Genomic DNA, 26,222 nt, shown 5'->3' with positions numbered 1-26,222 from the left:
CGCGCGCGAACGCTCACTCTTGAATGATTCGATGGTAGAGTACGCGACGTAACCACAAAACAGAGCTCCTGCGTATTGACGACACTTATGAATAACATACAAACGTCACTTTTTCTCAATGGGATTTGCAGTAGGTGCGAAAGAGACGCATGCACTGTTTTGACTGTTGTTTTCCCGATGGCTATCGGGATTTGAATTGAGTGCGATGAATTAGTGGTTGGTTGTCTCTTTTAGCGAGTGAGTTCCATTCATGATTTGTTTTGACATTTTGCTTGGACGGCAGAGTGGGATGAACATGCTGGTCTCGGAAAAATTCACTGAATTTGTTGGGGATGCTAGGGACCCAATGTCCTGGAAAAAAGGTAATGAAGATGGTCGAGTTTCGAGCGACGTAGCATGCGCTGCCATAACTATTTCGCAAATAGTGACGTCAGTCGTTGTGTTTATATTTGATTGCCCACCGCATCCATGTAAAAATGCTATTTTCAGGAAGTAAATTATCAATTAAAGACGTACATTTTTGTAGAGCTCCCGCTGAATATGAGGCTAATGTGATAGCGTGGAGTGAATATTTGTGAAATCACGTCGAAAAAGACAGATAAAGGTGATATTTCCAAGTGCAATTTTCACTCCCCCACGTTCATAGAAACAAACGAAGTTTCATTATTTTACCGTTATGAAATTGATGTTTCGAAGGCTCTCAGTGTCGGTGTGTATGTTGTGAGATAATAATCGCCAATTGATCAAAATTTCAGTGAAAAGTTTACTGCTTTCGAGAACCAAGCATACGACTGCTCTCTAGACCTTTTTACCACATGAATAATCGAAATAAGCCACTATACAAATGTATTCTGTTAAAAAACAACCAGTTTAATAATTCATGGGAATTTTGGCTCAAATGATCATGCAACCGTGAGTACTTTCAACATTGTTTTGTTTCTTTCATATACATTCCATATTGAATGCAAATAATTACGACACGATATTTTGCTTGCTAATACAGATACACTTCGCCTACTGCTCCACCTCTATATGTACCTCATTGCTAGGGACCTATAGAAAATGCCATAAAATACCCCAGAATTTTCGAAATAAATGCTTATGAACATACGTAAAGATTTTAATATTCGATAATTATAAAAAAATTGTAAGGGGTTGTATCTAGAACACGACCGCATATTTACGACGTAGAACTACGCAATTATATTATGCAATCCACTTCCGGCTTTTTGCAAGCACACAGGTTTGTTTGCGAAAGGCCGCCGCTTGACATTTTACAGTTATTCAATTGTTAATCTCATGAAAAATAACATTTTATTAATTGTGATAACCGTGTAGAAATATTTCTTATCAATTGATGCAAACATCTTTCCGATCTGTTAAGAAATATTCGAGTTATAACCATTCGAAATATGGGTAGGGTCAGCACACAAATCGGCAGAACAAATGTATGGGAAAAAAGGAAGTTCTTCCAGTTTTCATGAATATAAATCGTTCAGAGATTAGCGAATTGTATTGTATATCATATCAAACAAATCTTAGAGAATTTCCGATTCGATTGGTATGCAAATCATGAGAATTCGTTCATAGTGGAAATAGTTATTAACGTTAACTTTATTTCATAAAAACGTGAACTGTCTTCTGATTTGGCATCTTTCCTGAAAGACGTAGTTCTACGTCAAAAGACAGTGGAGAATACGTGTCAATAGTGTTTTTTGCTTGATATGTGGCAAAAGTTAAATGTCCTGTTAAAAAAAATGAAAAAAAGTTTTCTTGCTGCTATGGTTACATCGTGTGTTACCGTTAGAATTAATCACGATGTTTACCTTAGCGTGGATTACAAGACACTCCATTTTTCCTTTTTTACTGTATTGGTTTTTCTTTAAAAAGAAACTTTTTTTTATCTTGATTGTCTAATGTTCAAAAATATAGAGAAAAAAATTGATTTTTTTTTCAAATTTCTGCACTAGAATACCCCGTTACCCGAAACACTATTTCGTTCGTTACTCTTCGATTATTAGTAGTGTCAAACAATGCCAAACATTGAACATGGGAATAAGTCGACTGAATTGTCTAACGTGACGTAATCATGTACTGACAGGTTCGACGAACAGATCGAATAAAAAGTTTGGGCGTTCAATAACTGAATATTTGATTAAACAGGTGTCGACTCAAAATCCAAAATAAAATTCCCTGACTTTCCCTGATTTTCCAGTATTTTTTCATAAAAATTTCAGATGTAGACAAGTGATCAAATTTTCTACTAGCTTTGCAGTTGTAGTTCTTAAAACATTTGATTAGCAAAAACAATTACATTTTTTCTTGCAAACTTTCGACTTCCTTCTGTGCTGTTCTTTCTTACGACTTTTCTTGTCTTCTAGATAAAGAGAATGAGAATTTCGAACTCGTTGAATTAATTATCTCAACATTTTTATTGATGCTATCATTCCAAAGTGAAACAATGCATCATAAACTTGTCGCATAGCACAACCGTTTCCTCACGCATGTTTCCATAAAAACATTCGGTGTTAACCATTTCGCTACTAGCTACTCTCTCAAAGTTGGGGTTTCCACTAGGATTGAGCAATCTTGGATCAATATTTAGAAGATCGATCTTTTTCTTGATTTAACATTCATACATTCGAACTGGGTCCATGAACAAGTCCCGGAGTACTGTTCTGCATCTAAACGCTGCGTGAAACGGACATCTATCAGTTGGATATTGATTTCGACACTAATCGGAAAAGGTGTTCGGCGTACAATGCGATCGGAAATATCATCGGGCTATGTGATGGTCGATATTCCAGTTGTTATCGGTTAGTGGCAGCTTGTGTTGGTGTTTTTCAATGTTTCTAATGAGTTTTCTTCTATTTTCTGTTTCGTCCAGGATATTGATATCAATCACAAACGGGACAGTAATGTACGACATAAAATGAACAAAGGTATTTCTGTTGCTTTTTGACGTAGAACTACATCTTTCAGGAAGGGTGCCAAATCGGAAAACAGGTAACGTTTTTATGAAATAAAGTTAACGTTAATAACTATTTTCACAGCGAACGGATTCTAGAGGTTTGCACACCAACCGAATTGAAAATCCTCTAAGATTGGTTTGAAATGCTATACGTTACTATTCCCTAATCCCTAAATGTTTTAAATTAAGGAAAACTGGAAGCATTGCCATTTTCCTATACATTTGTTCTGCCAACTTGTGTGCTTCTCGCACCCGTACCATCAATAACGAGCAACTAATACATTCGTTTCTGCTCGTTTCCAACTCAGTTGGTATAAATATGCCATTCTCGATTTGAACCCACACCACTAGTGATCCCCGATTTTTGAAATTAATCGTTCATCAGCTAATCGAATACTTTTCAGCAGTTTGTTATTCGATACGATTTGATACGCCCCAAATAATCGATCAATCGATTAATCGTCACAGTGAGATAAATAATTAGTTAGACTAATATTTCTTATTTACTAGAAAGCCATCAGGAATCAAAAAGTGAAAGAAAAAATCCACCTGAAAATCAATTATAATCTCTTACGCTCCCCTAAACTCGTACACGAAGCTCAATTCGCGTTGAAGGCATTGAGCTTCTTTTACGAGTTTAGGGGAGCGTCAAAGATAATGATTGAATTTCAGGATAAAACTGCAACGGTCGTACGTTTTATATTCGATTCGATTAATCGACGTAAATTATTCGTTCGCTTCGATTATTGGTTGCGCAGTATTCGTTCGATTAATAATCGATTTCTGTAGGAAGTATTCGATTTATCGATTAATCGAACGATTATCGGGGATCACTACACACCACTTCTTGTTTGGTGGTCATCGGAGCAACATCGTTCCTGGCAAACATTGAGCGAGAATGGATTCTTTTCCCGTCGGGAAAGACAAGGGAAGGAGGAGTATGGAGAAGAGTTTGTTTCTACTGATGGAATGGAATGAAACCACAGTTGAGAGCGAGGAGTAAGTATGTGAAACATAACGAGCGGACATCACCCATACCTAATGTTGATTTCACACACATAGACAAACACAGCTCGATGCAAGAATGGAAAGTATTGCGAAACGGCAATGCAATTTCATCTACATTCATTACACACTCGTAGTCCTACGTCAAAACAAGCGGACTAAATAATATAATTCCGTGGTTCTACGTCAAAAATGCGGTTGTGTCCTAGATATAACCCCTTACAATTTTTAATTATATCCAAAATCTCATTCGAAGGAATCATTTCGAAGGCAAATTATTATCCTAAACACAGACAGCCACAATATCCTTATCTCGGTCGTCTACCAAATCAACTCACATGATTCCAGCGGAAAGATACGATGCTCAGCTCCTTGGCTCAGATTCATTATCCTACACTCATTAGCCGCATTGGATGATCCAGCTCATACTCTGTCCAACATGTGCAGCGGTTCCGAAAGCATTTTTTTTAATTTCTCATCGCCTTTGACAAATGACCCACGAATCACTATCTGAATTCCTGCCAGCAGACAGAAACAAACTGATGGAAAATCATATTTCGATGTCTGTCGAAACATTCGCACAGAATATTTCGCTCGACCGCTCGTCGATTTGATTCGTTTCGTCCTCTGCTTTCTCCAGATCCATGCATTGCGGACACGCAACCAATTAGGCTACGAAGACCCCCTTCTTTTTTTACTTTGGCTGTCGTGTTTAGTTTTTCTCAATATTTTCCATAAGCTATCAGCTGCATGCAGCAGGAATCTAACGTCACAAAGTAATAAAAGATTTCTGCAAAAGGATAATCTTTCTTGGACGAAAAACGTAAGGGGCTGTCCACATACCACGTGGACAGAAAAAGCACGGTTTTAGATACCCCCCTCTCCCTCCGTGGACAAGCGTGGACATTTCTGATACCCCTCTCCCTCTTGGCCACGTGGACATCCCTCTATTTTTTAGAGAGAATAATTGAATTTTCTATGTTTTATTCCATATTTTTATTGGTAAAAATGTTAGCTATTACTATTAAATGGTTTGTTGTCATTTTTATATTGTTTACCGAGCGCGGGAAGCTCTTTAGTTTTTTTTTGCCGCTGAAGTCCATATTAAAATATTACTCATGGATAATCTAATCTCGTACATTTTTATTAAAAACCGACGCACGTTTGCTGAGTTTTTTGAGTTTTCAAACTTATAGATGTATTCAAACAGATTCATCATACCTATCAATATTAGTTTATTAATGTAGAATATTTTCTCTTCTAAGCATAATTTACACTACAAAAAACTTGGTTGGGTAGCTCATGGCGGCTACAATGAACCTGGAGATGCATTCAATCAAATGTTTTTGGTCAAATAATATGTAACCCATCCATTGCAGCGTTTTATGAATATATTCACCAGATGCTAATGAACGGGGGTTTTAGATATCTGTAATGAATCTGTATTGCTGAATCGAAACCCGCATATACAAAAATAAAGTCGTGCTTTGAATACATTCGACAAAAAAAATAGGTACAGAGTTTAAAGTCGAAATTTTTGAGTAATTTTTGGAATAGCGTGAAAAATCAACGCATGAATATAGGATATACATAATTTAAAGCTTGAATTTTCAACACAAACGCGTGAAAACTGAAGTTAATAATCGTTTTTTTCCAGGGTACGCATAGCATTTTGTACTTCTGGCTCAATTTGCGATGGAGTGCTTATATAATTTACTCAAAACTTTCTTTGATTGGCTAAAAATAATGATTAAAAGTATCATTATATTCACAGGGGTTTTGAGGATATATTAGGCTCAACAAGTTGTGCTAATATTGGAATACTTGCAATATTTGCAAAACTACAGACGACTTTCTAAAACACTGTAGCAAAACTGTTTTTGACACTTTTTGAAAATGCAAAAAAAAAATTTAATATTTCATTCGTTTTTTTTATTGAATACATAATTTATTTAAATTTTCCAATTGCAGCGCGTTCATCATTTATTGAATTATTAATCATCGAAGACGATGGAGCACTTTTTCATTCAAACTAAAAGAAATTTGTATTGAAAGGTTCTACATGCAAGTTCTTGGAATCCAATGAAAACTGGTTGATAAGGTAAATTGGATTTTCTGTTGACTTATTTAGCTAAAAGTCCCGAAAAACCTTGAAATAACAGAAAGAGGATGGGTTTTTATTTGTTCCTATATTTTTATTCACTACATTCACATACATCAAGATAACAATGTGTCCGTAATATATTCCAAAACATTGCTTTGAAATGTTGAAGTTGAAGATTTGGAATGATGTATGTTGGTTTTCCACGAAGTTACAGTATTTCAAAATCACTTAAAATGTTCAACTTAACTCTCTGTTCATCTAATTTCTTTGTCGAGTATCTCGAGTTCTCTTCTAACAATGGAAATAAATCGATCGCTCTCAGTTCATATGAATGACTTTCAGAGTACACATTTCAGGGAAGAAATTTCGCCATATGAAAAATACGGATGTTTGATGCACTCAAGCAGCTCAACCCTTTTTTAAAAAAACACAGAATACAGAGTGGGCGGAAAGTTCAATAATTCTTGAAAATACAATAAAAAATCGCTTGAAAATTTATCGTGTCCACGTGGATATTATCTAAACCCCCTCCTCCCCCACCGTAGACAACCGTGGACATTTTCGCGACCCCTACCTCTCCTAAAGTTGTCAACGTGGTATGTGGACAGCCCCTAAATGAAACAAACCCGAGTCACGAAAATGTTTGTTCATTTGATCGGGAAAACATTTGGGGAGAAAAAGTTGCAAGAATCTTTTTTATTTGTGGCAAAATGCACTTGAAAAATAAATTGTCAATCAAGCGCACCAACTAGGTTCCAAACATGAACCAAATATTCTCCAACAAAAAGATCTCAAATATTTAGCATCCGATCAAACAATGTACTTCCACCTTTGCTTTTATAGCAAACAGCAAATAATTAACCATATTTTGGCCGATTGCGCCATGGTGAACTGTTCAAAATGAACAATCCGCTTCATTTGAACGTAAATAGGTTCACCGCTCCAAAAGAGCGCCTGCTACGGTTCATTCAACAGATGACTCATTCATAAAACATACATTTGACAGCTACACATTCGATCGTCATGATTAGCGCGATACACACATCGTCACCATCGTCAGCGAATGCAAGCGAGCAGTGAAAGTTTTATGTGCATTTAATCTCCGTTTCGTTGCATTATTCCCATGTTTAATGTTTGTGTTCGATTACGTGAAGTGAAATCATTCCAATCGTCGCCGCCGTTTCTTGTGTCCAGCAGAATTAGATTCGCAATTGCTTCGCGAAGGTGCGTAGAAGAAAGTGCATTAACACACACCACAGCTTCGCCACCAGTTGAACCGTGCCCTTCTTTTGCGTTCGTCATCGCAATTAGTTCCAGCTGCGAAATCCGAGATTCGGTTCTGTTGCTTCTGTGCGCAAATATGATCTAACTCCAGCGGTAAACGGTGCATGTTTTGGTTGGTTCCTCCCCAGAGGAAGGAAGTGAACAGTGATTGTAGTGTGTTCCATCATGACGTGTAAAATTGACTTCAGCGAGTGTCTTAAGGATTCTCCCAAGTTCAGGTGAGTAGCATCGCAATAACATCCCTTCGATCTGAAGCCTGCGTCTTTGTTTTTGGAAGGCTGGTTTCTTTACGAACGGACTATGGGCCCAATGCCGGAATTTTGGCAGATAATGGATAAATTTAGTTGCGTGCTTAATAAATTTTCTAGCGCACACTTTAGTGGGTTTAGTGGACAATACGACCACAAGTTATCTAACAATTCTTTGCCATAGAAATTATTTTTTCCGAATGGCTCGCTCCAGAACATACAATACAATGTATCGCTTATGCTCAGAATCTTTGCTTGGCTCAGATAAAGTATTAGTCACCACTATCAACAACAAATGCACGCTTCTACTTTCGTTTAATGTATATCGCCTATCGCATTACGCTGATTATGAGCAACCAGACTTTGTGCTGCAAACACAGAGTGGTACATTCTGCTAATCTGCAAATTAATCTACTTTGTTTGCTCTCGTATTCCACATTGTTTGGAAAGGGAAATTAACGGCTGAACCAAGCTTCGTATATTGAAAGAACCATTGACTACGAATATTTTGTACACTATTTCTATACTCTCATTACATCAGGTCGTCGTTCTTTTCATGAATCAATGGTCTATTCAATCAATCTTCTCTCTGTTATCTAATGTCCTGCATAACGTATGACAATACTTCCAAGTAGCACAAACTACCAAAGATAATTCAATGGACGAATCCTTAAATCCTTCTACAAGAATGCTTCAACGTTCTGCCGAACGGTCTCACGGTCGTTGACCGGAAGCCTAGCTATTCCCGACGAAAAGATAGATGTTGGCATGTTTTTCAGCTCGTGCTTGGCCTTGGCAATCAACTGTCTCTCCGTTTTGGCCACAAAATTATTGGGATACATCTTCCGTTTGATATTCAGCCACAAGTTTTCTATCGGTCGTAACTGGGGGTCTTTGGAAGCATTGGCGGTCTTCGGCGGACCTCCAGCGTGTATCTTCAGCCGATCCATTTCCTCTAGTAATCTTTTGGCATAATAGGCCGAGGTCAGGTCCGGCCAAAAGAACACATATTTCTTCGTTTGATACTTATCGATGAAGGCGGCAACTTCTGGGAGGCACGTCCTACTGTAGATCTGCCCGTTCATCGCAAACCCGAAAGGAATAAACAGCGAAATGGATATTTCGTTCTCGCTGATCGCTCATAGGGCGATTGAACTGCAAAGTTAAAACCTCTCAAAAACAAAGAATGGAATGGAATTGCTGATCCCCTGCCAATAGTTGCCGTCCAGCGTCAAGTAGATCTCGTCGTTAACTGCCACCACGATGTCGCGCCGGAGAGAAGTATCTCACCAGCACCTTCAGCTGCTCCTTCTGGATTGGATTGCCGGCCATAAAAATGTATATCCATGTGGACACGATAAATATTTTTTCAATGATGCGCTGTATTTTCAAGAATTATTGCTGCCACCGGATTGAACAGTATGCTCTTCTCTTCCAATCCCATTTCTTTTCTGCCACGGAATTGAACGGTATTGCTCTTCCTCCCAATCCTATTTCTTTACTGCCACCGGATTGAACCGTATGCTCGTCTCTCCCAATCCCATCTCTTTTCTGCCACCGAATTCAACAGTATGCTCTTCTATCGCAATCCCATTTTTTCTGACACAACCGGTGTGTGCTCGGAAATCCATTTAGTTGTAATTTCGAACGCCTCTTCTCTCCCAATCCCATTGCTTTTCTGCTACGGGATTGAATGGTATTGCTCTTCCTCCCAATCCCATTTCTTTTCTGCCACGGGATTGAATGGTATTGCTCTTCCTCCCAATCCCTTTTTTTTCTGCCACGGGATTGAACCGTATGCTCGTCTCTCCCAATCCCATCTCTTTTCTGTCACGGGATTGAACGGTATGGCTCTTCTCTCGCAATCCCATTTTTTCTGACATAACCGGTGTGTGCTCGGAAATTCATTTAGTTGTAATTGCGAAGCTCTCTTTTCTCCCAATCCCATTGCTTTTCTGCCACGGGATTGAATGGTATTGCTATTCCTCCCAATCCCATTTCTTTTCTGCCACGGGATTGAATGGTATTGCTCTTCCTCCCAATCCCATTTCTTTACTGCCACCGGATTGAACCGTATGCTCATCTCTCCCAATCCCATTTCTTTTCTGCCACGGGATTGAATGGTATTGCTCTTCCTCCCAATCCCATTTCTTTACTGCCACCGGATTGAACCGTATGCTCGTCTCTCCCAATCCCATCTCTTTTTTGTCACGGGATTGAACGGTATTGCTCTTCCTCCCAATCCCATTTCTTTACTGCCACCGGATTGAACCGTATGCTCATCTCTCCCAATCCCATTTCTTTTCTGCCACGGGATTGAACAGAATGGCTCTTCTCTACCAATCCCATTTCTTTACTGCCACCGGATTGAACCGTATGCTCGTCTCTCCCAATCCCATCTCTTTTCTGCCACCGAATTCAACAGTATGCTCTTCTCTCGCAATCCCCTTTTTTTCTGACACAACCGGTGTGTGTTCGGAAATCCATTTAGTTGTAATTGCGAACGCCTCTTCTCTCCCAATCCCATTGCTTTTCTGCTACGGAATTGAATGGTATTGCTCTTCCTCTCAATCCCATTTCTTTACTGTATGCTCGTCTCTCCCAATTCCATTTCTTTACTGCCACCGGATTGAACCGTATACTCATCTCTCCCAATCCCATTTAACACAACCGATGTGTGCTCGGAAATCCACTTCTCTCCCAATCCCATTGCTTTTCTGCCACGGGATTGAATGGTATTGCTCTTCCTCCCAATCCCATTTCTTTTCTGCCACGGGATTGAATGGTATTGCTCTTCCTCCCAATCCCATTTCTTTACTGCCACCGGATTGAACCGTATGCTCATCTCTCCCAATCCCATTTAACACAACCGATGTGTGCTCGGAAATCCACTTCTCTCCCAATCCCATTGCTTTTCTGCCACGGGATTGAATGGTATTGCTCTTCCTCCCAATCCCATTTCTTTACTGCCACCGGATTGAACCGTATGCTCATCTCTCCCAATCCCATTTAATTTCTGCCACCGGATTCAACAGTATGCTAATCTCTCCCAATCCCATTTCTTTCCTGCCACATTGTTCTTCTCTCTCAATCCTATTTATTTGCTGCCACCAGATTGAACGGTATGCTCTTCTCTCCCAATCCCATTTTTCTGCCACCGAATTCAACAGTATGTTCTTTTCTCGCAATCCCATTTTTTTCTGCCACAAAACTTAACCGGTGTCCGCTCGGAAATCCATTTAGTTGTAATTGCGAAGGGCTCTTCTCTCCCAATCCCATTGCTTTTCTGCCACCGAATTGAATGGTATGCTCTTCTTTCTTTGCTGTCACCAGATTGAACGGTATGCTCTTCTCTCCCAATCCCATTTTTTTCTGCCACAAGACTTAACCGGTCGGAAATTCATTCAGTTGTAATTGCGAAGGGCTCTCCTCTCCCAATCCCATTGCTTTTCTGCCACCTAATTGAACGGTATGCTCTTTTCTCCTAATCCCATTTCTTTTCTGCCATCGGATTGAATCGTATGCTCATCTCTCCCAATCCCATTTCTTTTCTGCCACGGGATTGAATGGTATTGCTCTTCCTCCCAATCCCACTTCTTTACTGCCACCGGATTGTATAACAGTATATAGGAGCCCCTGAATTTATTTAGGAATAAAAATGTAATTTTCTTACGCAACGATCACGGGGTTGAAGGGGGTTCTTAGAACTAACTTTTTCTAGAATTCGGTAGTCTATGTAGATACCCTCATGGGTTCAATAATACAATTTTGATAGCAGTGGCGTTGACCACAAAATACACCATTAGATCGTCCACAACCAGCTACAAGATGCATGATGGCAGTGAGAATAGCAGTGGTCCCAGATCGCTGCCTTCAAGTTCTGTAGGAAATCTTGGATACTCCGACTTGTTGAATGGTTTCGGTCGTATCGTCTCAATAGAAAACTAGCAGTAAAAATTGGCTCAAGCACCTCAACTTGCTATGAAAGCAGTTCTGTAGCTCTCTCGTTCAGATCATACAGCATCGAAAATGAAGAACTGCAGAACTGCTGACGAACTACAGAGAATTGACGATTTACGCTGCACTATCGGCAACTTCCGAATTGAAACGACACTTTGTTCGTTGCTGTACGTTGCGCTGCAGCGTTCATTCATACGGCCTGAGTTATGCCTTTGATCAAGGAAGCTATTTTGAGGAACGTAGAAGTGGAACAAACAAGTCGAGAGCGCACTGAAGGATATCCATGAATTTCTCCGTCCACTAGCGACATATGTTGAGTTCCAAAACCTTTGTCATCGAACTCCAAAAAAGGTTTGCCATTTTCGATGGTGGATAAGAAAGGTGAAAGGCAGGCGTATATTTGAACAAGAGGGTCGTCAATTTCGTCAACAGTTTACTATCACTTCATTGACAAACCACAAAATAAGTATATTACAAAAGCAGAGTTTTGAGCAATTCATTTGCTACATATTATCAGAGCGCTTTTCGTTAAGCAGATCAGAGTTTCTATTTCCTACTTGCCATATAAGAATACGGTTGCAAGAGTGGTAGAGCCTAGACAGGTCTCACTTCAATAATTGGAGGAGTGAATTTACAAAGTGCTGGCGTTACGTCCGAGTAGGGACGTAAAAAAAATCTAAAATAAAAATCTAAACCAGCAAATTGAATTACAGCACCATAAAGACGGAGAGAGCAAAAGAAAACGTTACATCGCTCAAAATTTGTGTCACAGTGAAAGCATCCGACGTCTGAGCGATTCCAAGGGGAAACAATTAATAGTATCAAGTGCCCATTTCGATTTTGATTCGATAATTACACAATTTGAAAGTGAAGGCCATTAACAAAATTCGATTTTTCTCTTCCCACACAGGTTACGGCTTGAACAGGAGGAATCCGATATCGACCATCTGGAGCAGCGATTGGAGCGAATCATCAAGATGTGCAGCCTGGCGGTGGACAGCGGCAAGGAGTACATCCGCAACCAGAGCGCATTCGCCACCTCGCTGTGGGATTTGCAGAAGCACTTTCAGGACGACAAATCGTCCACCAACGCGCTGGCCAAACTGATTCACTGCCTGCAGGAGATGAACAAATTTCACACCACTCTGTTGGATCAGGCGAACCGAACGGTGCTGAAGAATTTGACCAGTTTTCTCAAGAAGGACGTCAAGGAGGTTAAAGATTATAAGCAAATTTTCACCAAAGTTTCGGAAAATTTGGATGCGGCTGTTTATAAGAACTCCCAGGTGAGCAAGAACCGGCCGGTCGATATTGTTGAGGCGGAGAATCTACTCTCCGCGACAAAGTCATGCTACAATCATGCTGCGCTGGATTACGTGAATTATATCACGATGCTACAGAATCGCAAACGACACGAGATTCTTTCCACATTGCTAAGCTATATTCAAGCCTGCAGCACATATTACCACCAGGGATCGGATCTGTGCGAGGACTTTGGTTCATTTTTCAAAACGCTCGACGAAGAAATTGGTAGCATGCGGGCGGAGTACAATCTGCTGGATAAACAGATGCAAAACCGTCACACCTGTGTCAACATGTTGCTAGACGACGGAGAAAAATCTCTCTCCTCCCTGCCCGGAACACCGTCGTTGGTTTCGAATGCATCCTCGTCCACTGGGGATGGATCCGATCAGCGTTCTTCTGGGCCGTACACAAACAGACCATTGAGTCACATGGAGGGTTACTTGTTCAAGCGCACCTCGAATGCATTCAAAACGTGGAACCGACGGTGGTTCTGCATGCGGGATAATCAGCTGTTCTACCGGAAGAGAACCGGCGAGGAATTACCCACCGTAATGGAGGAGGATTTACGGCTGTGTACGGTGCGCCTTCTGCCCGACTCGGATCGGCGGTTCTGCTTCGAGGTTATCTCGCCCACCAAGTAAGTTCGGGGTTTTTTTAGTTTGAATTCTGAAAATAATTAGCCAAGTTAGCCTAGAGAATGTTAAACGTTTCGTTCGGTCTTCTGCCGCTCTTAGGCAAGACATAACAACTGGCTTCTTTCCCGAATGGCGTGAGAAGACTCAAGTCAAATGCAGCGTTTCAGTGAAAAATCATGGCGTAATCCTAGATGCTAAACTGAACTGGAACGCACACTTAGATTCAATCATCAATAAGGCCGGCATTGCCATATGGGCATGTTCTACGATGATAGGAAGAACATGGGGCCTTAAACCAAGAATGATTATGTGGGTCTACACTGCCATTGTGCGCCCTGGGATAACCTATGCCTCATTAGTATGGTGGTCAAAGACTAAGGAGGCAATAGCTATTGAAAAGCTAGACAAACTCCAACGACTGGCAAGCAGATGAACTCGCAAGACGCGGCTTAAGCTCAGCCTTCACTGGTCCAGAACCATCCTATGGGATTTCTGAGTGTGTGTTGAAGAGTCAGCTGGAGAAATGGGAAGACCGGGAAGTGACCGGATGGCTGTACAACTTAACCAGTGAAAAGAAATTAACAAGCCGAGTATTAAAATTACTCAACAATTGCTGAGTATTAATAAGAAAAACTTTAGCACATTCACTGGTCTCATAACAGAACATTGTACGAGTTAATACCATCTCAAAAATATAGGTTTAGTGCAAGATGATATTTGTCGCTTTTGTAATGCTGAAAGTGAAACCTCGGAACATTTACACCTATCTCGCTATAGCTTTCAGTCTACTTCTTCATCAATAAACAAAAGATAGCTTGAAGCGTAGATTATGTATTTTGCACACTTTCCCGAAGGTTATTTGTTAGATTTTCAATGATTTTCCTATTTTTACTTGTATTTCATATTTTGGTATTTGTGGATATGTCCAATTACAGGACACAATCACCTATAATACGACACTGAGTGGTGCCTCGGTATGTCCAATAAGAGACGAATTACTGTATTTGCTTTGTAATTAAAGAGTTTAAACATAAGCCATTTAAAATCAATTCATGTATTGTGATAGATTATGTTCTTCGTTACAAGTAAATTTATTGACCGTTCTTTTACTTTTGGTATGATGCCTAGGATTCCAAAATTTTTGAACGGAAGAATTGCCAAAAGATCATCGTATTCTACATTTCCCTCTGAAGTTATTGCATGTCTCAAGTGTACGTACTTCTCGAACCAATAATTTCCTTGATTTGATGAATTTCAGGTTCTCAGTTTTGATTTTTCGACATGCACGTCCAACGTATATTGTTGAATCAATCGACGTTATGGTAGCAAATGATTCTCAACATTTTGCCCGATCATCAAACTGTATGCGTAGAAATTTAGTGAGCTGAAGATATTAGGGCATATATTCCATGTTCGTACCCGCTTTTGTAGTCCGTGTTGGGAGAACACATTCCGAAGTGCAAAAAAAAATGCGGGTTCAGAAATACCCCCGACTTGCATGAACCAACAACTTTAGTTTCTGTTTTTTATGCTATAGAGGCTCTAAACTTGAAAGTTCATTCAACTCTAGTATCTGAAATGACGATTCGCCTAAATCATTTCACATACTAGAGGCATGCTACGGAAACATATTCCGGTATATGAGGGGCTCAGAATGCAAGGGGTGTAAGTGACTTGATCGTTTTCTCTTCATCAACTTTTTATTTAGTTAATAACTCAACTGCAAAAACTTTCCAATTTAAGTTTGCTATAGAATCCGATAGATGAGGTTTTCCTTCCTATTTTCCACGTTGGTAAATACAGCTGGGAGTGTATTTGCAGCTAAGTTATGACCCAAAGAGAGAGTCGATGTAGAGAAATCGATCAAATCACTTACACCCCTTTCATTCTAAGCCCCTCATATATTAGCAGTATTCGCAGCTTGCATATATCTGCGATGTCGATTTTCTCAGGCACCCCCGACTTGCATGTATTTACAATGCCGATCTCCCCAGGCACCTTAGTTTTGAAGCCTGTTTTGGGGAAAACGAATTTCATTTTTAATCTGGGTAGTTCAATTTGAGGAGCACAAATCAAATCAATCTAAACTTGGCAGTTAGGGCGTTTCGATAACGCTTGACATTTCACAATTATTCAATTGTTTATCTAATGAAAAATATCATTTTATCCTTTGTGATAGATCCGTGGAAATTTCCTATCAATTGATGCTCCTCCTCTCCCCCTACGTAACGCAATTTCCTATCTCTAATACACAGTAAATAACGCAGCTGAGAGACGAAAGTATCGAAAAAATGAAAAGATTATTGAAATCCTTTGTTGGTTTCATTACTTATACCTAATTGCCACGATTTGAAGAGTTTTTCCTTTTAGAAAGATTGAATACGGAAACATCTTGGAAAACGAGAAAAATAAAGCGCGACAGCCGGAGTATATTCATTTAAGACTTATGCATTGATCTTGATTTATTGTGTTTTGAATGAACTCGAATAAAAAATAAATTGTAATTTATGTAATTTGTATTTTTAGAAAAAGAAAAAGTTCAAATATTATGATTAAGAATAATAGAAACATAACATTTGACAATAAGTAAAATTGAATTGTAATTAAGTTCAAAACACCTCAATAATACTGAAATTTCAGTTCCAGCCATAATGTCAGTTCGGCCGTTGTGATTTTGAACGCTAACATTTTGTTCGTTAATTTTTTATCACATGGACACCAATAAAGCCACTCACACAACAATTGGATCGCTAAAGTCAGAAATCATAAAGATAATGATGTCACTAAATCGCGACATGGTAAAACCTGGTAAAACGAGCTTGCAGCAGTTTCCGGGAGCGTCTTACAACATTCAGCGACTATGAAGGCGACTTTTTCGAATAAAATCCTTCAAAAATGCTTTGTTGTTTGAAAGAAAATAAATAAAGTAAATTTCAGTACATATACGATTTTTAACCCTTTGCGGTCTTATTAAATTTGAACATGGGTACTGGATATCGATTATCTGGTAAAGCGGGAATTTCTTTTTAAACTCAAGGCTAATGCTGACATAGACTAATTCGGTCAAGGATTTTTGGAAACTTGGTTGGAAACTTTCTTGACTTGCCTTGGGATAAGTAATGGGTCTGAAGTATCGGCTAGAATTAGGCTTGGGTTTACTCAGCTGCTAGCACATTTGCAGATCGTAGCCAGGGATCTGATAAAGCGAGATTTCTAGATGTCTAGGGTCTTCCCGGGTTGGAAATTATTTCGAACTGCCATGGAATAAATATGTTTAGTAATTCGTATTGTTTGCAGATCACACATTCTCCAGGCTGATTCTGAGGCTATGCTTAACGCTTGGATCAAGGCACTGCAGAAAGGCATCGATTCGGCGATTCAGTATCACAGTCCGTACAGTCACGACATGCGGGGCATCCAAAGTCAGTCACCCACCAACGAGGACAGTACCAACAGGATCAGAGGGGGTGAGGGACTTGCCAGATGTGACGGTAGGAAGGGTGTCAAAAAGATGTGAGTGGTCTTTTGACATTTGGAACCATTTAACTAAGTTTGGTTTATTTCAGAAACTGGACCCAAATTCTTCGAATTCCAGGGAACTCCCGGTGCTGTGATTGTGGCAATGCGGATCCCAAGTGGGCTTCCATCAATTTGGGCATCACACTGTGTATTGCATGCTCGGGAGTGCATCGCAGTCTCGGCGTTCACTACAGCAAGGTGCGTTCGCTGACGCTGGACGTCTGGGAGCCGGAGATCTTGCGGGTAATGATCGAGCTTGGAAACGATGTTATCAACCGGGTTTACGAGGCGAACACGGCCAAGGTGAATCGGTTCGATCGAGCCACGGACAATTGCGAGATATCGATACGCGAGGCGTGGATCAAAGCGAAGTATATCGAGCGGAAGTTTGTGTTGCCACTGGACAGCAGCAGTGGATTGGGTCTCGATCCAACCCCAACCAGCACATCCTCTTCCACGCTGTCGTTCAAGAGTTTGGATAACGACAGCTCGAAGTATCCGGAAAAATGGAGCATCAAGAAGCTACGACGCAGGAGCTATCGGAAACTTCTGCGCAATAAAAGAATCGAAGAAGGAGTTGAGGGTGGTGCGTCCAGTGGCGGAAACACTGAAACCGACACGGATCCCGATGCGGACGAGAAAGATGTGAACCTGAACATTCCAAAGAAGTTCAACGATATTTTGCTGATCGGGGAGAATATCATTGAGAACAATCACAACCTGATGGACGAGAATCTGTTGCTGCTGAACTCTGACCAGGAGTCCACCAGTGGCGAGGAGGATAACGGAATAATGGAGTGCGAAGAGTTCGACAAATTGAATCCGAATTTTTTGCTGTATAAGGCGGCCTGTGGCCACAATCTGCCAGTAATGTGTCAGGCAATGGCTCTCGGGGCTGACAAGAACTGGCGCAATGCCGATGAGTTGGACAGAATCCCTCTGCACGGGGCAATTCTTTCCGGATCAATAATGTCCTGCGAATTTCTGCTCCTCAATGGGTGCAATATAAATGCGGTCGATCGTAACGGGTGCACCCCGCTACACTTGGCCACAGAAAATGGTTCCACCGCCCAAGCTTATCTACTTCTCAAACACAAAGCCAAATATGACATTCCATCGGCAGATGGGAAACTACCGATCGATATAGCGGTGGAACGAACCGATGCGGACATAGTGACCCTGCTGAGGTTGGCTCAGTTGAATGATGAGATAGGGCCCGGAGAAGATGGCGAGAACTATTCCGGCGGGGATTCCACCTATGCCGCTGTGATGAATGACTTTTCCCACCTCGCAAGTAACCAGCCTCAGCGGCTGCAGCGGAACCGAAATGCATCGACGACTCCGGTGGATGCGAGCATCACTTCCAACGCGTCGTCCTCCACCAGTGCTTCCCTGCTTGTCGCTCCAACTGACGAGGACGAGGACGGTAGTGACAAAAATTAAGTATATTTAGATATATCCGTACTGTGTTATTGTTGAAGTATGCCCAATACGGTCCTAGCTTTGCTGCTGTGAAAATGTTTTGAGGTTCGCGTTTTGGTTGAGAGCATATTATTTGTACTTATAGCATTTAAGGAGACGAGTTCGTGATTTACTAGAATGGCAGACAACGATGACAGGCGGGGTATCTCTGCTCTGCCTAGCCTTAAACATTTATTATCATTATTCCATGGACGTGATATGCAGCGTTTTGTGATGTTTTCAAAAAATGCGTTTGACTCCTCCAGTCAAAAACTGTTTTGACCAGTATTTCCCACTGCATTATTGTATCCTCCGTATCATCTCCAAGAGATACGCGTGTAGTTATGGCTCCAATATGAGGGGAGAATCGTGCAAATGTTAAAACATATATTATGGGACTATTTCGATTGCTTTCGTTTTCAAGAAGTTATTTGTTATGATTCACTGGATCTGAAATTGTTAGTGTTAGCTAAATTTTCTGCCTTACAACTTCACCAAATTCTAACGTCAATAGTAACATGGCAGAGATATTTCTAAACAGTGGAAACTGTGCAAAATTAATGCGACGACATTTACGTATTTCTTACCATTCCCTATAACGATAGCATAACAAAATCGACATTTTTCGGATGGCGATCAAAAAAACCTACAAAACATAATTCAATGGGACAAATTTCCCATAAAACATAATTTTATTGACCTTGTTACAAAAATATTTCGGCGCCCTATCTGTTGGCCTTATGGCAGTTGGTCGTAACTTGTGCCATTGCTGTCGAAAACATACTTGTTGGTATGTTTTTCAGTTCTTTCTAAGCTTTATTTATTAGTTCCTTCTCCGTTTTCGCCACGGAATTGTTGAAGTAGTCCCTACCCTTCAGGTCTGCCTGGAAATTTTCGGTGGGACGAAAATGGAGAATGTTCGGAGGGTTGGAGGACTTCGGAACAACAGGCGGTTCATCTCCTTCAGCGACTTCTTCGTGTAATGTGTGCAGGCCAATACACCACACCCTCGTCGGGTTGATATTTTTGGACGAAGGAGGCAACTTCCAGCAGGCACTTTGTGCTGACAACCTCCCTGTTCACCGCAAATCCCAAACGGAAGAAGAGCGGCATTGATATACTCTTTTCAGAAAGAAGAGCGGCATTGATATACTTTTTTCAAGTTCCCGAAGAATGTGCTTCTGTGGCTAACCATCAGCCACAGAAGCACATTCTTCGGGAACTTGGTGTTCCGACACGGCCGGTCTTGACTAACGTTTCCGCATGATGATGTCCATCTTCGCTAGGTATTTTATCACTCATTGTTTTAACCTCCCGGGCCGGAACCCACCTTTCCCTCCGTCTTCTACTTTACCTTCAGTGGCAGTTTACGATCGCGTAGCACCGTCGGATGACCGGAACCAGGCCTCCGTCCAATGCTCTCATTCTTCTCCAGAAGTGTAAGAATACAGTAGAACCCCGATTATCCGCGAGCGGATGATCCGCGGTGCGGATTATTCGCGAAAGTGAGTTCCATAGTAAATCTGACTGTGGTTTTCAAGACATAACAGAGGGATAATTTAATGATTTCTGTGTTGGTAACACATAGTTTTTTGCAACGGGATGGACCATCCAGTACTGTGTGTACCGAGCAGTACTTTACTGTTTTTACCACAACTTCTGCAGTTCAACTGAACTTCTTCTTCTTCCTCAATGGCCAGATTTTGTTTAAAAACTCATGAATTACTATGATTGACGATGTACAAGTGGTATCATCACCAGGTGTTGAGGTAAACGCATGAAAAATTGGTAAAATTTGTCCATTTTTTTAATGCAAGCGTTGGTCGATATTGAAATTCAATTTCATTTTATTTGTGAAAAAAAGACAATTTCGTAACACAAGTCACATCTCTCAATTAGTTTCCGATCTGCCTAACCGATGGTACCACTACTAACGAACATTCAAATTGTACATGTCGAATTTTCTTGCTAATTCAACCATTTAAACAATGATTAATCTTTGAGCGGAGAGCGAGCAGTTGTACTACGTAAACCTTGGTATAATCGAAAAGTTCTGGATGGTAGAAGAAATGCATTTACATTGTACAGTGACATTTTCCGTGTAAAAAATTGTCCTGTGTGACTAATTCCAGCAAACTGGTCGGTCACTTCGGTACCTGCAATGCCACTGTACCCAGAAGATCACTCGAGGCAGTGCCATGCAATAGACATATGGTATGACAATATAAGATTAATACGAGTGAGCGAAACAAGAGACACGGTTCAAAAAAGCACGTATTTCTTTGCCACATATGTACACGAACCAGACCCAGATGGATATAGATCTCTTTTATGCTGGAAAGTGTTTTCTAAGAGTAAAACTAGAAAACACTTTCCAACTTCAATTTGTAATGAGATGTAATATTATCACGCTTCTGCGCAACAGCATCATTGGGCCTGATTACGAACATCACTGGCACCTACGCTTTCACGTCACTTTCACTTCACTTAATCTTTTTGTGTCTATCATCATTGTCACGGACAGTTGCGTGTAAAAATGAACTCCGTGAAGAAAAAGTGTTCATTCCCGTTTATAAGAGACATGTTGGTTGCATAATGTCGGGTGTTTGAACGTTGTGTTGGTTGCATAATTTCGGACGTTTGAACGTTATGTAGGTAAAATCAATACAGCGTATGAGATAATATTCCATTTAATTAATCGTATGTTTTACAATGACAAGTTTGCGATTATACATCGATGATTAGTTTGCTAAATCAAATGCTGGCTCAAAGATGAGGAGCAATACTTGGTTGCTCGGGAATAATGTAGTTGTTGAACATATGGGAATGTAATTTTACACTAGAGATAAAACATGACTATTATGTTTAATAATCGAAATCTCGCATACTCTTGTACTTAGCTCTGTCTTACTCGTTTGAATAGTGAAAAATATTTAGAATCATTTTTTATGAACCGTTTCTACAATTTTAATGAATAATAATATCTTCTATATCTCAGAACAAACCCGAAATTATCCACCTCACGATCAGTATAATCTGAGCTCTTCCCATATGGGATTCTGAAGTTTAATGCCGTTATTACGTAATTACGCTAGCATGTGCGCTGCTGGAAGGGGGAATCAATGAAAATAGGCGTTTGTTCCTTATGAATATGTACAGCCTTGTTTGTTCTTTGGCGTTTGTTCTGTTGGCGAGATTTCCCGGATCTTTTCAGCAGATCACGTATCGTTGTTGGACACAGCTAAAAGCTGTAAATATATGTTTTATTTATTCATTCCTTTTATAACTTAACCTCTGTCTACTCACACTTCGTATCCGTTCTATCTGACCAACAATTTCTTCCTTCTATGCCCTTAAATTCTTTTCTTTCTAGCCTACAATAATTTAAATCATTCGATCATTCAATATTACGCAGTTCAAACTACTTACAATTGATTTGGTGGCAAAGAGATGATACGATTTTGGATTTTTCAATTCCAATAAATTCACTTTGTTATCTTTTCTCTGATTACACTTTGTTTTTCTTTTGATATTTTTTGACATTTTATTTTCTTCTTATTCTTTTCTAAACATCCTTTATTCAGCATCCTTCATTATCGTGGTCCATCTAAATGGTCCATTGCTCTCGCCGAGGGGGCTTTCCATGGCCGGCCAAAGAAGCCGTAACACCTTGCATGTTTCTTTTCTCTTCAGTCGTGGGACTGAACACTTGCGTAAATTTGTTTTACCGTGTTTTGTTCATCGAAGCACCCCTTGGTTTTCACAGTTGGTTGTTTGCATCTGACACTAACATAATTTTCGCAGCTGTTTAGCAAAGTACGTAGAATAGAAGGTAATCTCCTCCCTGCTTTGTTCAAGTAGTGGTAGGCAAAGGAAAAAAGTAAAAAATTGTAATAAACCATCGATCGAATCCATATAAATTCGAACATTTTTGTTTTTTTTTTCAATTATAACAAAAGAACTGTCTCAAAATATGTTTCTAAATGATGAAATAGCAATTTACTTAATCATTTTAAAATAGAAAAAAGTGAAATTATCGCACCTGTATTATGAAAATAACGCAAAAACCGATGAACAAATGTGTGGAGAGGTTATATCGAAGCAGTTTCGTTTCGTGTCGTTGATAGTATGATGAAAGATAAACTCCCACACTGCTGATTTTTTTTTTCTTTTATTGAAGCAGCTATCAAGAATCATCGCGACGCTTTCAATGGTTTCGGTTTGGAGTGTTCAGCCGTTCAGCCGGGACCAAATTGGCGTTTTTGGAAAACGAGAAAAACATTTCCTCCATCCCGGGTCATCTTCCGAAGTGATTGCAAATGAATATTTTGCACTTTCGCAAGAAGTGAATGTATAAATTTGGAATTTCGTGTGAAACCATTGGAACGGAACGTTTAGGAAGATCCAAGAAGCGAATGCATTGAATAGCAATTTATATAAAACACACTTACCTCCAGTATGAAGATGTCTTCTTTGCTGATTATAGGTTAAAACAGTATCCCCAAGTTTTAAAATTTTTCTGCTCCGGCATAGCGGGACGTGGCACTTCGACATATTGCTGAAGTAAACAAACACTGTTCAGTATGAAATCGATAAAAAAAATCACATCAAACCTCACCTGCAGTGAAAATGTGGTACACTATCGTGTTTATCGTCGGGTCGACTTACGATTTTGTCACTTTGTACGATTTTTTGAACTTTTAAAAACAAGAATTATTGAAAAAACTTCCGAACATCGAACAAATTGAGGATAGTTTATTCCTAATTTCTTTGTGTGTGTAACACATGCGCGCTCCGTGTGTATGCACAGAAAATATCACTTACCTTCTATTCTACGTACTTTGGCTGTTTAGTCACCTTTTGGCGCCTAGTGAAGTGTATTTGACGCTGAGCAAGCTTTCAGAAAAAAGGGGGAAAGCAAATCTTAACACAGGTCCGAAATTTGATTGTGTGTGACTTCCAGCGTAAGGAGTCTCAACGAAACATTGCTGGGAAGTATGGGGTAAGTCGTGGTGCGGTCCAGCTGGTCATTCGGAAGTATTAGATGCCCGGTAGAGTTGCCGATCAACCAGGAAGAGGGCCGAAACGTATGACTGATGCAAGAACGGGCACGTTAATCATCCGAGAGTTGAAGAAAAACCCACGAACGACCGTTCGGGCGACTAAAGAAAGGTTGGATCTGGACCTTCTCAATCGCACCATTCGACGAAGCTTAGTGGAACGGGACCTGAATAGCTACTTCGACAAAAAACAACCGACATCACCAAAAAACGAAGTCAGTTTGCGAGAAATCATGTCAACGAGCCGCTGGAGTTCTGGAAGCGCGTTATTTGGTTGGACGAGTTCAAGTTCGAGCTATTTAATATGAAGCACGTTTGTGGAATCATGGAGTGGAACGGCTTCTCGTGGTCTGTGGTGGGAAACTGAGCGCAGGTCAACGGTATTATGACTGCCGATGTGCGAGGAACCTGGAAGAATTCGTGCTGAAAATGGGAGTAAAGAATAACTACACCTTCCATCAAGATAATGGCCCGAAGCATGCTGTGGAACAAGCAACAGCATTCTTCCGATCGACCCGGATCAAACCAATGGTGTGGCCACCCCAAAACCCCGACTTGAATCCTATTGAGAATTTATTAGCGATTTTGGACAAGGTGGTCTAACTGACGTTACGAACAAGATAAACTATTTTGCTGCGTTGATGAAGGCTTGGGACGAGCTGGACCCTCAACACCTCCGGAATTTCGTGGAGAGTATGCCAAAGCGTTGTCAGTTGACTATCGATACCAAAAGGAGTTTTTATTTGTTTTTTGTTTAATGAACCATGAAGTGGATTTTTTTTGTCATACTCTAAAAGTGCTTGAAATAGGAACAAAAGTCATTTTTTTGTCTTTCTGAAAAATAAATCAACGATACAAAAATGGCAAAGTGGACTACTAATTACTTACTTTTTCGTAGTATAGTTGTATTTTTGTTGTGTACATCACTGTCTAAACTAATAACGAAAAAGAGGAACACGATGTCGTAGAAACCGTTTTCACACCTACACATTGTTTTTAACGAGATTTATTCTGTGGAGACACACATCTAACGAATAGTGCTGGATAACGTTTGCACATTTCAACGCCTCATGTTGTAACCATAACGCAAAATGAATCATCGATTTATCTCCACTCACGTGTCCAACCATGTCATTCCACAAGCCGTATTTATATTTATCATAAAATAATCCTCAAACGAGTCCCCGAATACGGGATTTGTATATTCATAACGAAACCCTCAGATTCCCGAGCTCAGAAAAATTACTGTGTACATAGCACACAGCTCCTCGTTAATTCGTACATCCTCTGTAGGCTAGCTGCAGAAAAGAATACTAGTTTTAAATTATGAACGTTAAACTCCTCGTTGGTTAGATGTTGTGTTTGAAAGTATAAATAAGAAAGCCAATTAATTATGAAGAATTTTAATATACCGATTTTAATGAGTGAATCTCTTCAAGCTTTCGATAGTTTGTCGCCAATATAAGATAAAGCTTGAGTTGAGTCGAGACAAGAAATAATAAAAAACGAGTGCCGCTTCGCTACACTCTCTAATCGCGCACCGAAATCATCGAAAACTGTGCCTCCCAACGGCAGGTGTGTGTGTGTGTGTGTGTGTGTGTGTGTGTGTGTGTGTGCTGAGTGTAGCATCCCAATATCAATTATTACACGTAACAAATGAGTGCACCCGTGGCCGAGTGGTTAGCGTCTCACATTGTCATGCCGTGTGTTCGGGTTCGATTCCCGTTCTGGCCGGAGGATTTTTCGTCAAAGAAATTTCCTTCGACTTGCACTGTGGTCACGCGTATTCAAGAGTTTGCCCCTCGGAATACATTCAAGGCGTGTTATTTGGCTTAAGAAATCTCAACTAAGTATTAATAAATGACGCTAATTAATGCATACGTTGAGACGGCAAAAGTTCCACAGGGAACGTTAACGCCATTCAAGAAGAAGAAGACGTAACAAATGACAAACAGATCCAAAAAAAAGGTAACTTATGAATCCAAACAAAAATCCAGCTGAATAGTAGGGCTATACTATACACTATAATCCACTGTTGACAATGAAAATAACAATCCCTCTAATATCAATATACAACTATATTCAACTTTAGAAGACCATATGTAGGGTGAACTCATTTTTAAAGAAATCCCTTAAATTGTCTTGTTCGATTTATCGTGTTTGCAATATTTTATTTCCTACAGGTCTTATCTTAAACAAGCTTCATCGAAGAAGCTCTCAACAAATGGGATTGTTCAACTCTTATCAAAAGTTGATATCCTATCGATAACAATTGTATTCAACGAATCAATCATCTACCAGGGCAGCTCCTTCCCGTCATACTGCAAAAATCCTCCGTTGTGTTTCTCACCCAAACTCAGCACCGTCTGCACCATCTGCTCGCAGCTCTGCTCCACCGCCAGCGGAGCCTTCGATCCACCCATATCGGTTCGAACCCATCCGGGATGCATCGCGACGGCCATAATCTGGTTCGACCTCAGATCGATACTCATCGACTTGGTGGCGGCATTGAGGGCAGATTTGGACGTCCGGTAAGCATACAATCCTCCGTCCGTGTTGGCTTCGATCGAGCCCAGGATCGAGCTCATATTGATGATGCATGCCTTGCGGGGTCCCATCGGAGTCGAGGCGTTCGCTTCGGCCGCTTTCTTCAGCAGGGGTGTAAGTGTC

The 26,222-nt window shown here is 40.4% G+C and overlaps 2 protein-coding genes across 3 annotated transcripts in view; one reads left to right on the top strand and one right to left on the bottom strand.

Moving 5' to 3' along the window:
• The first annotated feature begins 7,090 nt into the window (after positions 1-7,090).
• LOC129772547 (arf-GAP with coiled-coil, ANK repeat and PH domain-containing protein 2) lies at positions 7,091-25,646 on the top strand. Its single transcript, XM_055776219.1, has 4 exons — positions 7,091-7,582; positions 12,483-13,514; positions 16,810-17,025; positions 17,079-25,646. Exons 1-4 carry the CDS (start codon positions 7,530-7,532, stop codon positions 18,472-18,474), a joined length of 2,697 nt encoding a protein of 898 aa, XP_055632194.1. The 5' UTR covers positions 7,091-7,529; the 3' UTR covers positions 18,475-25,646.
• Positions 25,160-26,222, bottom strand: part of LOC129772951 (C-factor) — a 4,615-nt gene continuing 3,552 nt past the window's right edge. For both annotated transcript variants that reach the window (XM_055776512.1, XM_055776570.1), the window contains one exon: positions 25,160-26,221. In XM_055776512.1, the coding sequence (XP_055632487.1) occupies positions 25,847-26,221 (375 nt within the window). In that variant the 3' untranslated portion in view covers positions 25,160-25,846. The remainder of the gene's footprint in view (position 26,222) is intronic.

The sequence above is a fragment of the Toxorhynchites rutilus genome, chromosome 1 (assembly GCF_029784135.1).
Source record: "Toxorhynchites rutilus septentrionalis strain SRP chromosome 1, ASM2978413v1, whole genome shotgun sequence".
In the NCBI taxonomy this organism is placed as follows: Eukaryota; Metazoa; Arthropoda; class Insecta; order Diptera; family Culicidae; genus Toxorhynchites; species Toxorhynchites rutilus.
Note: the sequence above shows the minus strand (reverse complement) of the source record. Positions and strands in the feature narration are given on the sequence as shown.

What these genes read in the sequence shown, in the direction of transcription:
- LOC129772547 (XM_055776219.1), top strand. Translation starts at nt 7,530, where the DNA reads ATGACGTGTAAAATTGACTTCAGCGAGTGTCTTAAGGATTCTCCCAAG. An exon ending in GAGGTTATCTCGCCCACCAA is followed by an intron (nt 13,515 to 16,809) that starts GTAAGTTCGGGG and finishes TATTGTTTGCAG; the next exon opens with ATCACACATTCTCCAGGCTG. An exon ending in AGGAAGGGTGTCAAAAAGAT is followed by an intron (nt 17,026 to 17,078) that starts GTGAGTGGTCTT and finishes GGTTTATTTCAG; the next exon opens with AAACTGGACCCAAATTCTTC.